Source organism: Phycodurus eques, chromosome 2 (assembly GCF_024500275.1).
Source record: "Phycodurus eques isolate BA_2022a chromosome 2, UOR_Pequ_1.1, whole genome shotgun sequence".
NCBI classification, from domain to species: domain Eukaryota; kingdom Metazoa; phylum Chordata; class Actinopteri; order Syngnathiformes; family Syngnathidae; genus Phycodurus; species Phycodurus eques.
The window spans coordinates 7,479,804-7,492,977 of record NC_084526.1 but is presented as its reverse complement, the minus strand read 5'-3'; the positions used below and the strand labels follow the sequence as shown (position 1 = coordinate 7,492,977).

The window sequence follows — 13,174 nt, the reverse complement described above, 5'->3', positions numbered from 1 at the left end:
GGGCACGTGATACCTAGTCACGTGACTGGGGGATTATGGGAAATGGCGTATTTAGTGTATATGCGTGCACAGTACAAGAATTGAGAAATGATACAATGTACTGTAATAAATTTTACTGGGATATTGGCAGTTCTACACAATTAAAAGAAAATCAGGTCATTATTCTTTTATTTAAACTAACAGGATGTCCATACTATCGCATTTAAAACATCACAAAAGGAAATTGATAGAAATATATATGTTTTTTTTAATTGCTGAGACATTGTGGACACCCTGTACTATAACTTGATGAAAAGTTCTACATTAGTGGCTGCAAAGCACTAAAAACCGATTATCCGACTATTCATCCAGCCAGCTGTACTGTACAGTACTGCTGATCAAATTTATAAGGAAAACTTCACGTATCGAGCTTCCTTTTAAAGAGGTAATATTGAAGTTACCTGATCACATTTCATAGTAGAATCAAGAAAACCACAAGAGAAGTTACTCTTAAATGATTTATTATAGTTCTGTAATGCAATGACCAATGTTTTATATGCAGAATAGAGGCAAATGGTAACGTTTCACATTCGAATGCCTTCAATGCTCACGTCTTAATGATGACCAGATTGACACTTTGCCTCTTAAAGCCCACACTGGGACATCTGTACCAATATTGAATGCAAAACTGTATGATGGAAATCTGAAAAGAATATCTGAATGAAATACACCATGTCTGCAGTGAAAATCATCACCACCCACTTCCATACAGAGCTCAATTAAGTATTTTTTTGGCTTCCATGACTAGTTGTTTTGAGGGATAAAATCACACGACTGATTGAGAAACTGCTGCTCTGCAACTGAAAACACTCAGTTAACTTTTGACGAAAGAGTGAAAAGTACTAAATAAGACTGAAACAGAAGTGTGACAAGCAGACTTTTTTCTTTTTTTTTTTTTTACCAATGACCGAGAGTCCTTTCCTTTGAATAAAGTAAAAAAAACAAAAACAAAAAAAAAACAACCCAAAAAGACATTTACACATGCTTTCACATAGCCACACAGATCTTCACTTGTACTTGAAACTACTATCTAAATATTACCCTGACAGTTTAAAGTGAGTGAGCCAAAAGTAGAAGAACAGCAGCCAGGTTTGTTCCGCACAATAAATAAAACAAGATTACAGTATATTTCTCATTTCAGCTCAAAGTGAACACAATGAACAATTTAGCAGGGGAATCTGTTATTTAATGACATGCTTTTGGAGCAAAAACAAACAAAAAAGTAAACCATTTAACAGCAACAAGTTGGACAGTAGGCTGATGAAGTCCGATAAAATGTAACTGTATACTAGAAATGAAAGAAGGAGAGCAAGCGCCGTTTCAAATCTCTTCAACCTCGCCGTTTGGGTGCTGTTACTCTCCCAGCGGGATCCACTCTACTGTGAGACGGCGTGGATTGCCTGCGCCAGGTATTCCACGTTCCCGGAGGACACGCCTGCCATGGAGATTCTGCCATCCTTGGTCATGTACACTGAAAACTCTTTCGTTATGCGTTCAACCTGGGAGAGAAGATTTGGGGTGGTGGGGCATTAGGGGGAGTATAATAGTGGGCCATTGAATAAAAACAAGTTGCCCTACACTACATGGAGTCACAACAACAAACGTTTGAAACTTGCATTATTTGAGACAACAAACACATTTAAAGAAATAGTCCTATTAGTGAAACCTATCAAATGTAAGTGACGACAAAAACTTGATCAATAAACACTTGCTTTAATTTAAGATGGAGGCTAATATTACAGGAGTAAGAAAAGGGTCAAATACAGTTAAGACTAAATTCATGAATGAATTGAATATGATTTGTGCTCTTAAGCTTAGATATTAATTTAATATACAATGGTACTTGAACTTATAAGTGACCCAATTTGTGAGGTTTTTTTCTTTAGATACAAGCAGTCACTTCGCCCATTTCTTTCTTGAGTTGCAGGCAAAATGTTTTACAAATGGTACCTCTGGTGGCAAGCAGCCGTTTTGGCAGATGGTGAATATAAAAAAATACATATATAATATAAAAAATAATAATAATAAAAAAAGAGGTCATGTGCATGTTTTAAGCATTTTATTTTCCACTTCCAGTCAGTGTCGTACCTGAACGAGTTCAATGAAAGAACTTGTTCATATTTTGGGCGAACGTGAACTGAACTGAACTGTATTTCTGCCTGCCTACTCCCGCTCTCCTTGATCAAAACCCATTTGTTCTCCCCGGCATTCCCATACCCTATATGTATGAGAGTTTCCAGTGTGTGGTTTTATTTTGTTAATTTATTGAGTTTTTGCAAACAGTGTTTTTTGTCCTGCATTTGCTTTATGGCCAAAATCATAGGCACCCCTGGGATGCCCTTATTTTTAGCCATGACTGTAGTTATGGCATTTCCATTCATTTTAATCAGGAAAGATGATTTGAGATAGAAGTGGTTTGAGATAAGCGTGGTCACAGAACAAATTCAACTAAGTCAAGGTACCACTTTATTACTTAAAAGTTGGTAGTCAGAGCTAGCCAAGTCTTGTCCTTGATCATCTCTTGACACTTGAATTTTCTGCAAAATAATAAAATATCTATCAATTTAGCTAGACCAATTTGCTCTGGGTTGTCCAATATTAAAATTTTGCTTTGGTGCCATTTTGTGGCAGGCAATTGCAAACTTATTAAGTAGGCTTCAATTACACGCAGCTTTTCGCTTTTTATATACTTACAGTATATTAGCGGCAGGTCTCGGTCCCCTATCCCCTCCGAATAGCTGGGGTTCACTGAACTATTTGAATTTACTATAAGAAGTGGGAAGGTAAACCTTTACAATTTTCAAACCCTAATTGACCAATACCAGGTATACCACAATGATTCAATTCAGTCTCCAGCCATTTTCATGAATGTAATTATTAAATAGCAGTCTTCTATAATGGTGAACAATTATCATTTTTGAAAGAAAAATAAAAAATGGTAATGAAAGCTGTACATGGTTATTATTATTTTTTTTTTTTACATCAGCGTTAATTTATAATTAAATCCCCGTTTGCGCACGTGTACCTGTTCCGGTTTCAGGCCTGTGAAGCAGAACATGCCGATCTGGTCGATGACATGCTGCCAGTTGTGGGTGGAGCCATTCTTTTTCAGGCCGGCTACGAGCTGCTCTCTCATCTTGATGATGCGATTTGCCATCCCGTGGACCTCCTCCAGCCTACCACACGAGCAGTAATGACAGCATTTAGTGCTAGTTCAAGTTGAGGAAACACCATCAAAGTCTGATAACCTAACAATTTCTACCAAAGTGCACGAAGATCTGGTGTGTTAAGAATAGTTGTAGCGATTCTTGCTCCGTTCATTGGCGGGTTGGAGTAAATGGGCCTGATGAGGATCTTCAGTTGAGACTCCACCCTCTTCGCCTCCTCACTGTCTTTACACACCACAGTGAAGCCTCCCACACGCTCGCCTGTCAAGACAACAACAACGGCACACGATCAGCTTGTTTCAGCATGTCAGCTCCATTTTGAAGCCAAACTTGTCGGTACTTAAGCATTCTTGCATAATAATGGGCATTTAGCATTATTGTGTGAAGTGCTTTTATAAACTTTTGTTTGACATTTATATTTTTCTAACTGTGAGTTAGTCACCTTGGCTTGAAAATACCATCACAGACAACTGTAAGACCATAAAAACTATTCTACTAGGAACACATATTTGATTAAAATCAAGTTCTGTGTAGGTTTAACCACTAGGTGGTGGTAAAACAAAGGCACACGTTTAGAGTTATCCATTGTTGTTTTCTGATGATACTGTGTACATCAAACCAGAACTAAAATTATACTTAATGTCAGCTGTCAACATCAAGTTAAATCTACAGTCTTTGATATACAAGTTAAAATTTGACATACGAGTGCTGTGTGGTGGCATTGAACTCAACTCACTTCACAACTAGCAGCAGTTTAGCAGATAGTGAACAAATCTTCAAAAAAGAGGCTTCAGGCTGTTTATTGTCACTACCGGTTGAGGTTTACTGTCAACCTATACATATAACAAAGAATTACAAGTTGTGCATTTAAAACAACTACATCGCTTTGCCTTAACAGCAGCCTGTTCATCTTAATGCTAACGAACAATACAAAATACCATAGAGGGGCTAACGTATAGCATCGGTGTCGCGCTGTTATAACCCATTAAGCAACCAATATTTTACCACAAAAATGGTGAAGCAACATATGTAGACAGAAAATATAATAACACTCACATGCATACAATTGACCACCACACACTTGGGGCTCCCACGGACTAACCTAGTCCCAGATTTAAAAATATATTTTTTTTTAAAGTCTTGTTTTTTCTTTTGCTGGGTCAACCAACCCTGAAGATGGTTATTGGCGGTTTACCCCTGCATACTCAAGAATTTGACCCCGCCCTTAATGCAGTTATACTGTGCGTGAATGATCCGTGGCTATTTGAAATTCGGTCCGGCCCAGTCCCTATACCCCGCAAATAGCGGGGTTCCACTGTATAATCATTATCCTTTGCGAAAAATGACTGCGGCTTACCGAGTCAGTTCTGAAACAGTTCTTTATGTTTTTCTCTGTCTGTATTATACTGCCCTCCGGGTGGCCAAGGAGAGCACACTGGGAGTAGCACAATGTCCATTGAATTGAAGCAAATGTGGCAAAAACACTTCAATTCAGTCTTTACTGTGGTTTATAAAGTACATTAGAGTGCTATTTTAAAAACAAATTACAAACATGTTTTGTGATTTGAGATGTGTTTTTGAGCGGGGTCACCGAATAAATTAAAACTTATCTCAAGACACCACTGTACTTGGGGAAACCCTGCTGTGGCGCAATGACACTGACCATAGAGACCCATGTTCTTAGCATAGGACTGGGACAGCACAATGTTGTGGCCCTGCTCGATGAAGTAGCGCACAGCCCAGGCATCGCGATCGATGTCTCCGCTTGCGAAGCCCTGGTACGCCATGTCGAAGAACACCAGCAAGTTGCGCTTCTGTATGGCGAGAAAGAAAGCAATCAGCAGACAACAGAAGAGGGGGTTGGGATAGAAGAGGAGTCAATAAAAGTGAACAGTGTGGTTATCTACACTGCCTTTGGAGCCATCACAAATGCTGATTGCGGAAAGTGTGTGGACATTTACAGAGAGAATGAAGACGCACCTTCACAATGTCAGCGATCTCCTTCCACTGCTCAGGCCTGGGGTCCACACCGGTTGGGTTGTGGGCACAGGCATGCAACAAGATCACACTCTGCTCTGGGATTTTCTGTAAAAAACAATGAATCACTTTAGATTAGTCACATTTTAAATAGGTCATGCAGCTCATTGCTGCTCGCTTTTTAATGTAAAGGTCTAAACACGAACAACTTGTGACTTGATCTGTGAATGTTGCATACATCAATACAAAAAAAGAGGAGTCCAAATTCAAGAAAAAACAAACTTGGGATGCACCAATACCACTTTCTTTCAACAAAATACAAACACGTACAATTGAGTACTCGTCAATAATAATTATGTCTTAAAATTGTGATGAAAATGTATTTCAATCAAATATTGTGCAAAACATAAAAAGCTTTTCTTGTACATGACATTAGTTGGACTCAAATAACACTTTTTACAGTGATAACTTGTCATTACTGACATTTTAAACATCCAACTGTATATTATCTCTAAATCGTGTCACACTTCCCTTACATGTATCCTGTAACAAGGCATTTCAGTTCTGTTGCATCTCAGTCTGAACACTAAGGGGAACCATGTAAAAGGAATACAAACATGAGACAAAGAACAAAAAGATGTCAAATCTGGTGGATATACAAGTACAAATATATATGCCATGTTACCGCTATGTGTCAACTACAAAATAAAGTGAGAAACTAGAAATGCAAGACAAGTTATCAAATAAAACTGTTACAGGTCAACTGAAGTGATACTTTATCACACCATCGCTTCCTTGTCTTTATTCGACATGACGCACTAGAGGCTTTGTGACAGAAGGGCGCCTGGCTCGGCCAGAGCTGAGCAATGCCGGCCGAGCGGAATTCATCATCCATTTTGCAGAGCATAATTTGCAGTCGGCTAATAAAGCGTTGCATCCATGCTATCTTAAAGTAGTTTCACATGGCCGACGTGGCTCCTATTCCACCTGCCCGTAAATTATACTTATGTCAGGCCGATAAAGTCGTATTGGTGTGCTAGTATCGGAGCATTTTTACTGGTATTGGTGCATCCCTACAAAAACTATTTAAAAGGAAAAACAGTCAGTCAGTCATCAGTGTCCCATATCATGATGCACTTTAGAAATGTTCCTCTCAAAAGAAACACCCAAATGATTCCACGTCTTACAGAGATGTCCTCCAGAGCGCCTTTGAAATCAAAGCCACATGTGGAAGGGTTGTAGTAGCGGTACGCTTTGAGCTGCATGCCAGCATCTCTGAAGATGGGTGTGTGGTTACCCCAGGAAGGCTTGGGAAGGTAAACATCATGAGGACCTCCATGGAAACGAGACTGGACCAAGAAAAAAACAAACACAAAAAAAAAAAGATGTGAGAAAAATCGGGCTTTGCCTTACTGTTCATATGGGCTAATGGACCTACTATACAAGAGTATATTACCAAAAAGTTAGCTCCAATGCGCAGAGATCCAGTTCCTGAGATGGTCTGGACAGTAATGTTCTGTTGGGAGATGACTACTTTGCAACTTGAACCGTCTCTGTGGTGAATTAGTGCACAGACACCAACTTACCCTGCCACTCTTCAAGACCTCGTTATCAGCTCCAAGAGCAAGTTGGGCACATGCCTTCGTAAAATCTCCCAAACCGCCAATGGGAAGATATTCCTTATCCAGCTGTTTTTCTGCAATCAAGGCCTCCGCCTGAAAGACATGAGAGAGAGTGGCTACATACATGAATACAAAACAAATGCATACACCCATGATGAGGAGGCATTTCCATGCGTTTGTGTGCAGTCTTACCTTGCGAACACAACTGAGGACAAAGGGCTTGCCCTGGTCGTCCCTGTAAGCTCCCACTCCCAGGTTCATCTTCTTGGGGTTGGTGTCCCTCTTGAAGGCTTCGGTCACACCCAAGATGGGATCAGGGGGACCCATCTGCACTCCACCCCACCATGAGCTGCAAAGACACAGGACAAAACATCCATTATGAACAGGACCACTAATGTAAGTGGACAAGGTCCAAATGTAAGTATTTAAGGACCTTATGTCACACTGGTCATGCAAATGTAATACCAGCGTGACCTGTTACGCAGGAGATTTATTACAAAAAAAAAAAACAACAACAAAAAAATCAAATGGAGCTGAGGAGACCACACTGACACATAAACAACATGTGAGCAATGGGCACAACATCACAGGACTTCTATTAATTGTCTATTTATTTTCATCCTGTGAGTCATAATAGTGAAAAAAGGACAACTGAAATAACAAATAAATAAATTAGTGCAACAATAAATCAATTAAACGACAACTAATCAATTATCCAATTAATTGACAACTATTTGGATAGTTGATTAATCGTTTGGAGACCTTGTTTCACTAAAATCTAAGTTTGTCCAAATCCTCAAAATTTCAGCCTCTCAACAGTTTATTTTCTCAGATTCCCGTTGTCCTCCATGAAAGCAGACTGATTATAATTCTGTTTCATCAAATTAAAATATTTGCAAACATCTGCTTTAACTTTGGAAAACAACGACCAACATTTTTCCCCATTTTCTGACAATTTACGGACCAAACTGAATGATAATAAATTTATTTTTGAGCATTTTCTGCACTGTCAATGTGAAATATTGCCCCGTTTTCAAATAAAGGGATGAAAATGAAAACGTTTTTATACGATTCATCGAAAAAATAATCGACAGGTTAATCCATAATTAAAATAATTGTTATTTGCAGCCCTATTTTTCATGATTATTTCTAAAAAAAAAAAGAAAAAAAAAAAAAGAAGATGCACAGTTCCATGTTAAGATGGCTGAGGCTAACATTGGTCTCATGTTTCTTCTGCTTTGTAAACACCCCTTAACTTTGCAGCTAAAATTAGGACTGAAATCTCTGCAAAGGGCAATGGTCTCCAAGCACCACCTAATAATAATAAACCGCCAAAATAAGATTGTAGAAGAATTAAATTTTGACCAAAATCCCTGCCAAAGACTGAGTAAACATTCAAACACTTTTAAAGAGAGTTTACAGTTTAAAAAAAAAATCTGTCATATTTTTACAAACTCACACTGACCTGTAACCCTGTTACACCAGAAAAACACTTTATTCTTAGTGGAGTGTTACTATAACAATAAATGTTATCAGTTTTAAGTTTTAATTTTTGCAGGGCCACACAGGTCTGCCCGCTATTATTGTGTGCCCGCGAGTGCACGACAAATGATGGACACCTTCTGTCTGTGATTGGTTGTTTTCCTTCAGACATGGTGGTTTGTTAAAAATCATATTAGAGATACAAGATGGAGCCAGAGACGGCTGATATTTTCACACACCATGTCACTTACGTGCTACTGTTAAGTTCTACTGACAGTTTTAACAAATATGACAAAAAGTGTTTTTTTTTTTGCGGGGCCTTGAATTGTAAACTCCCTTTAACTGCATAAACAAAGCACTTATCTTTGCAGCTATAAAATATTTTGTCATTGCGCCTTCTTGGGATTCTTGGAGGAAAATAGATAACGCAATGCAAGTGATGCTTTATAGTTTCCGTGCACATGGAACCTTTGAACAGCTGAACTTCAATATATAAACAGACAGTTATCAGGGATCAATAGAGCAAAGCCCACCATAAGGTCATTTGTCTTGCTACAATCCAACATCTTAAAAAAAAATGTGTATATATATATATATATATATATATATATATTTTTTTTTTTTTTTTAATCACGTCTGAGACCTATTTATACAAATAAACATATTTTGAAATATTTAAATTTTATATTCAAGGACAACGAGATTGAGCCCAGAGAAACACAGACACGAAACACAGGCTAGGATCATGTAAAAATGTAGGTTCAAACACAATACAAACAAATACAATATCTATACAGTAAATATACACATTTAATATATCTAAGATTACGGTTACAAATCCAATAAAAACAATTTAAAAAAACATACCCTCAGCAATTTGACCTTTTTTTAACGCTAAAGTGCACCAATACAAGCGTGAACAACGCCTCATGAATTGAACCAATCAGCGACAAAATGTGACCAAAAGCAGCCAATCACGTCGCGCGAATTTACCAACAACGGCAAGGCGTTTAGCTCAAACTGAACGTGGGATTTGATTTCTCGAATATCGAAAATCCTCTGATTAGAATAAATTGAAAGGATTTTTGAACGACTAAAACACGTTATACTGCAACAACAAGTCATTATTTAACATTTTATTTACCCAAATTTCCCAGTAATATATCAAGTATAAAATACCGCTAAACCCCTCCTAATCCCTGCGTATCGTCTTTCGGGAAACTATACTGATTGCAACGTGACATTCATAATTAACATTGGTCCCTTCAAATCCCAAACTGGCACAACAGATGCAATTCAGGCAAGTTTTGGAGCGACTGTCAAACGCCTTAGCCGCAAACAAGCTGACAATTCCGGTGCCAAGGCCTGCTGTCACCCGATGACCCCTGACCGCGTTTGTGCTGCTAACATGAGCTCACCTCGGTGTGAGCGAGCTTCCGTATTATGAGAATGTTATAGTCAATTGTAGCCAAGCGAGATAGCATTAAAAACGACTTTCGTGGCTAAAACGTAAAGCATGCGGCCGTAGCTAGTATTTGAACACAATGTCACTTTTTACCTGTTACGGGCGGACAGCACCCCGAGGGACGGCGTAATGTTTCCCAAACAGCCGAAAACTTTGTTGGACTTGAGCAGGGCCATTTCTGCGTGCTTTGGGGAGTCAAGCCTGACAAGATGTGGACGGATGAAGGGCACTCACGGCCACGGCCAGACGCTGGATGTACGTGATGACGTCACTTGACACGCCAACACGCTAGACGTTGTTGGTCACGTGGCATGTACGTGACGTTTTTTTGCCGCCTTCTTCTGCACTGACAAACTTTGTCCGCTAGAGGTCACAACCTCACTATCAATTGCGGTTCTCCAACTTTTACACTAACTACCCAAAAATATTTTGCTCTTCAACTACCACGTCATGACCATCATTAAGATGCAGTAACGTAGTACGCTCAAGCGTTTACCAAAAATGCGACAAAGGTTTTATTAAAACTATGTTTAGTATCATGATTAGCCACTGCAACAATAACGCACAGTTTCAACATTAACCCCGCCCGTCGATATAAGAAAATATTTTTTTAAAAAATTACATAAATAACGACTGTAAACATCTTTCCAGAGATAATTGTTTCCCCCTTTATAACTTTCATGGTGCTCGAGTAGATAGTACAGATATCTTTCAAATTAGGGAGTAAAAGTTTTACTTTTTTTTTTTTTTTTTTACTTTTACTCCAAATTAAATACTCAGGTAAAGATACCTGAAAAAAGTACAGTACAGAAACAATTTTCACAATATTTATGGTATACTACATGTTTATATCCATCCATTTTCAACACCACTTATCCTGGTTAGGGTCGCGGGACGCTGGAGCCTATCCCAGCTGACTTCGGGCGAAAGGCGGACGACACCCTGAACTGGTCGCCAGTCAGTCGCAGGGTACATACAGACACGGACAACCATTCGCACCCACATTCACACCGTCACTGAGTGGGAACTGAACCCACGCTGCCAGCACCAAAGTCAGGCGAATGTACCACTACACCATCAGTGACTTATATGTTTATATTACAACCCCAATTCCAATGAAGTTGGGATGTTGTGTTAAAAATACAATGATTTGCGAATCATGTTCAACCTATATTTAATTGAATACATTACAAAGACAAAATATGTCATGTTCAAACTGATAAACTTTATTGTTTTTAGCAAATAATCATTACCTTAGAATTTTATGGCTGCAACATTTCAAAAAAACTGGGACATGTGGCAAAAAAGACTGAGAAAGTTGAGGAATGCTCATCAAACACCCGTTTGGAACATCCCACAGGTGAACAGGCTAATTGGGAACAGGTGGGTGCCATGATTGGGTATAAAAGGAGCTTCCCTGAATTGCTCAGTCATTCACAAGCAAAGATGGGGGTGAGGTTCATTTATTTTTTTCATTTATTCAGTTATTTTGTGTCATCTAAGTTTGAATTCAAATATATATATTTTTTTACTGAATTCTTTTGTACATCTAGATTTAAAAAAAAATTTTTACAAAATATTTGATGGTAAAAAATAAAAAACAGTGTAAGGCATTTCAATCCCAAAAAATTCAAACTCAAAATTAGATTGCACAGGTATATATCCCGTAATTTGCTACCAGATACTAGTACTATTTAAAGTCATGGTATTATTTTGGTCTATGCATTGCACTTTGTTTCCATCAGATGAAGGCCTTTACCTGTAAGCGCTCTGGCACCTTTTGCCATCATATACAGAAAAGAAAAAGATAAGAAATGTTTGATTCAATCCAAGTTTTTCCCCTTTGAGGGTTCCAAAGTATTTGAAAAAAACAGCAGAATCTTGAGGTTGTGAGCTTTTGCAGTTTACTTTATGACCCAGACAACACTGTGTTTTGAGGTGGTATTTTTGAAGTGGTACTAGAATGATTAAATGTCTGAAACTGAGGTCTGAGACTTGGGATCACAGAGAGGTTTCTAGGGTGATTTTTCACTCCTCAGGCAGACTGGAGAGCACAGATGTTGTCCTCCCTATCCCACTTCCCGTGTTCAGAAAACTGCAAATATCTTCAATGGATCCAGCAGTTTTATTCTTTAATGCACTGTCACTTGGAGTATTTTCTTGCTATGCTATTAAGGCTACATAGATTGAATGTATATTACTATAGTTTAGGCTGAGTGTAAGCTTAGTCAACATTAATATGAAAAGAATCATTGATCAAAGGTACTTATGTGTGTACGTGTTCCTCTACAACCCCAAATTGGGAATAGTTTTGAAAAAAAACTGATCTTGTGAAGCAGAGCTGACAAGCAAAAAAATGAAAGTGCTGGGAAAAATAAATGAGGACAAACTGATAAGATAGAAGTGGTACTGACTAATGCCAGGGGATGTTTCTCAACTTAGACTTCTTTAAAACCTGATTTAATGCTTATGTGTGAGTGTGTGTGTGTGTGTGTCTGTGTGAGTGTAAGTGTGTTGCTAAAAGTCACTATTTAGCATTTTCTTTATATGATAATGATGAATCTGAGCACCAACACTAAAATTAAGATGTAATAAATGGAGCTTCTCTCCTCACAACTACGCCTGTGATATTACTCCAAATGCAAAGTATAATGGCTGTAGTGACAGCATACAGCTTTGACAATGAAATGATGCATTTTTAAATTATTACATCTCAGTTCCACTAATGATACTCGGCTTGGGTCCCTGATATATTTGTTTTCCTCCCGACTAGAGTTGGTGAAGAGCAACGTCTTCACAGTTTCTACATTTTTATAGTTCAGGTCGAGGGACCTGTTGTCAACTGGGTGCATATGGGTTTTTCTTACGTTTGTTTACAGACAAAGGGTACAGACAAAAAGACAAAAAGTATAAATGTTAGAATAGTACAGGATATGTATAATGCATCAGGGCAGCAGAACAGTGGTGAGGTGTGCTGTAGATGTGACAGATGACATTGTGATCTGCAGTGAAAGCAGGGAGCAGCTGGAGGAACAGTGAGAAAGATGGAGGCAAGCACTGGAAAGCAGAGGAGTGAAGATTAACCGAAGTAAAACAGAATATATGTGCATGAATGAGAGGGGTGGAGGGGGAAGGGAGAAGAGATAGCAAGGGTGGATGACTTGAAGAGAGGGAATTTCATCTGTTTGTTTCGCTCCTCTCATCTCCCTCACTGCAATTGTCTGATGTGTGTGAAGGAATCAGACCGGATATAACTCTCTTTCCTCGTTGTAAGCAGTTAGCAGCTTCGACTATACGCTGCCTTGTGTCACCCAACGCCACCCCCTCCCCCCCTTGTGTATTTGTGTTTGTGTGCCTTAGTGCAATGCAGAACATTTGCTTCACTCATGTCTTTTGAATGAGAGTGAGGGTGTGTGTAGTAC

At 38.7% G+C, this 13,174-nt stretch overlaps 1 protein-coding gene across 1 annotated transcript; it reads right to left on the bottom strand.

Annotated features, from left to right (window-relative positions):
- Positions 1 to 483: 483 nt before the first annotated feature.
- Positions 484 to 10,012, bottom strand: LOC133396154 (aspartate aminotransferase, mitochondrial). The gene is made up of 10 exons (XM_061665641.1): positions 9,846 to 10,012; positions 6,998 to 7,154; positions 6,770 to 6,898; positions 6,640 to 6,699; positions 6,371 to 6,532; positions 5,187 to 5,291; positions 4,870 to 5,020; positions 3,302 to 3,467; positions 3,065 to 3,215; positions 484 to 1,538 (listed from the first exon to the last, which is right to left on the bottom strand). Exons 1-10 carry the CDS (start codon positions 9,926 to 9,928, stop codon positions 1,416 to 1,418), a joined length of 1,287 nt encoding a protein of 428 aa, XP_061521625.1. The 5' UTR covers positions 9,929 to 10,012; the 3' UTR covers positions 484 to 1,415.
- Between the last annotated feature and the right edge of the window lie 3,162 nt (positions 10,013 to 13,174).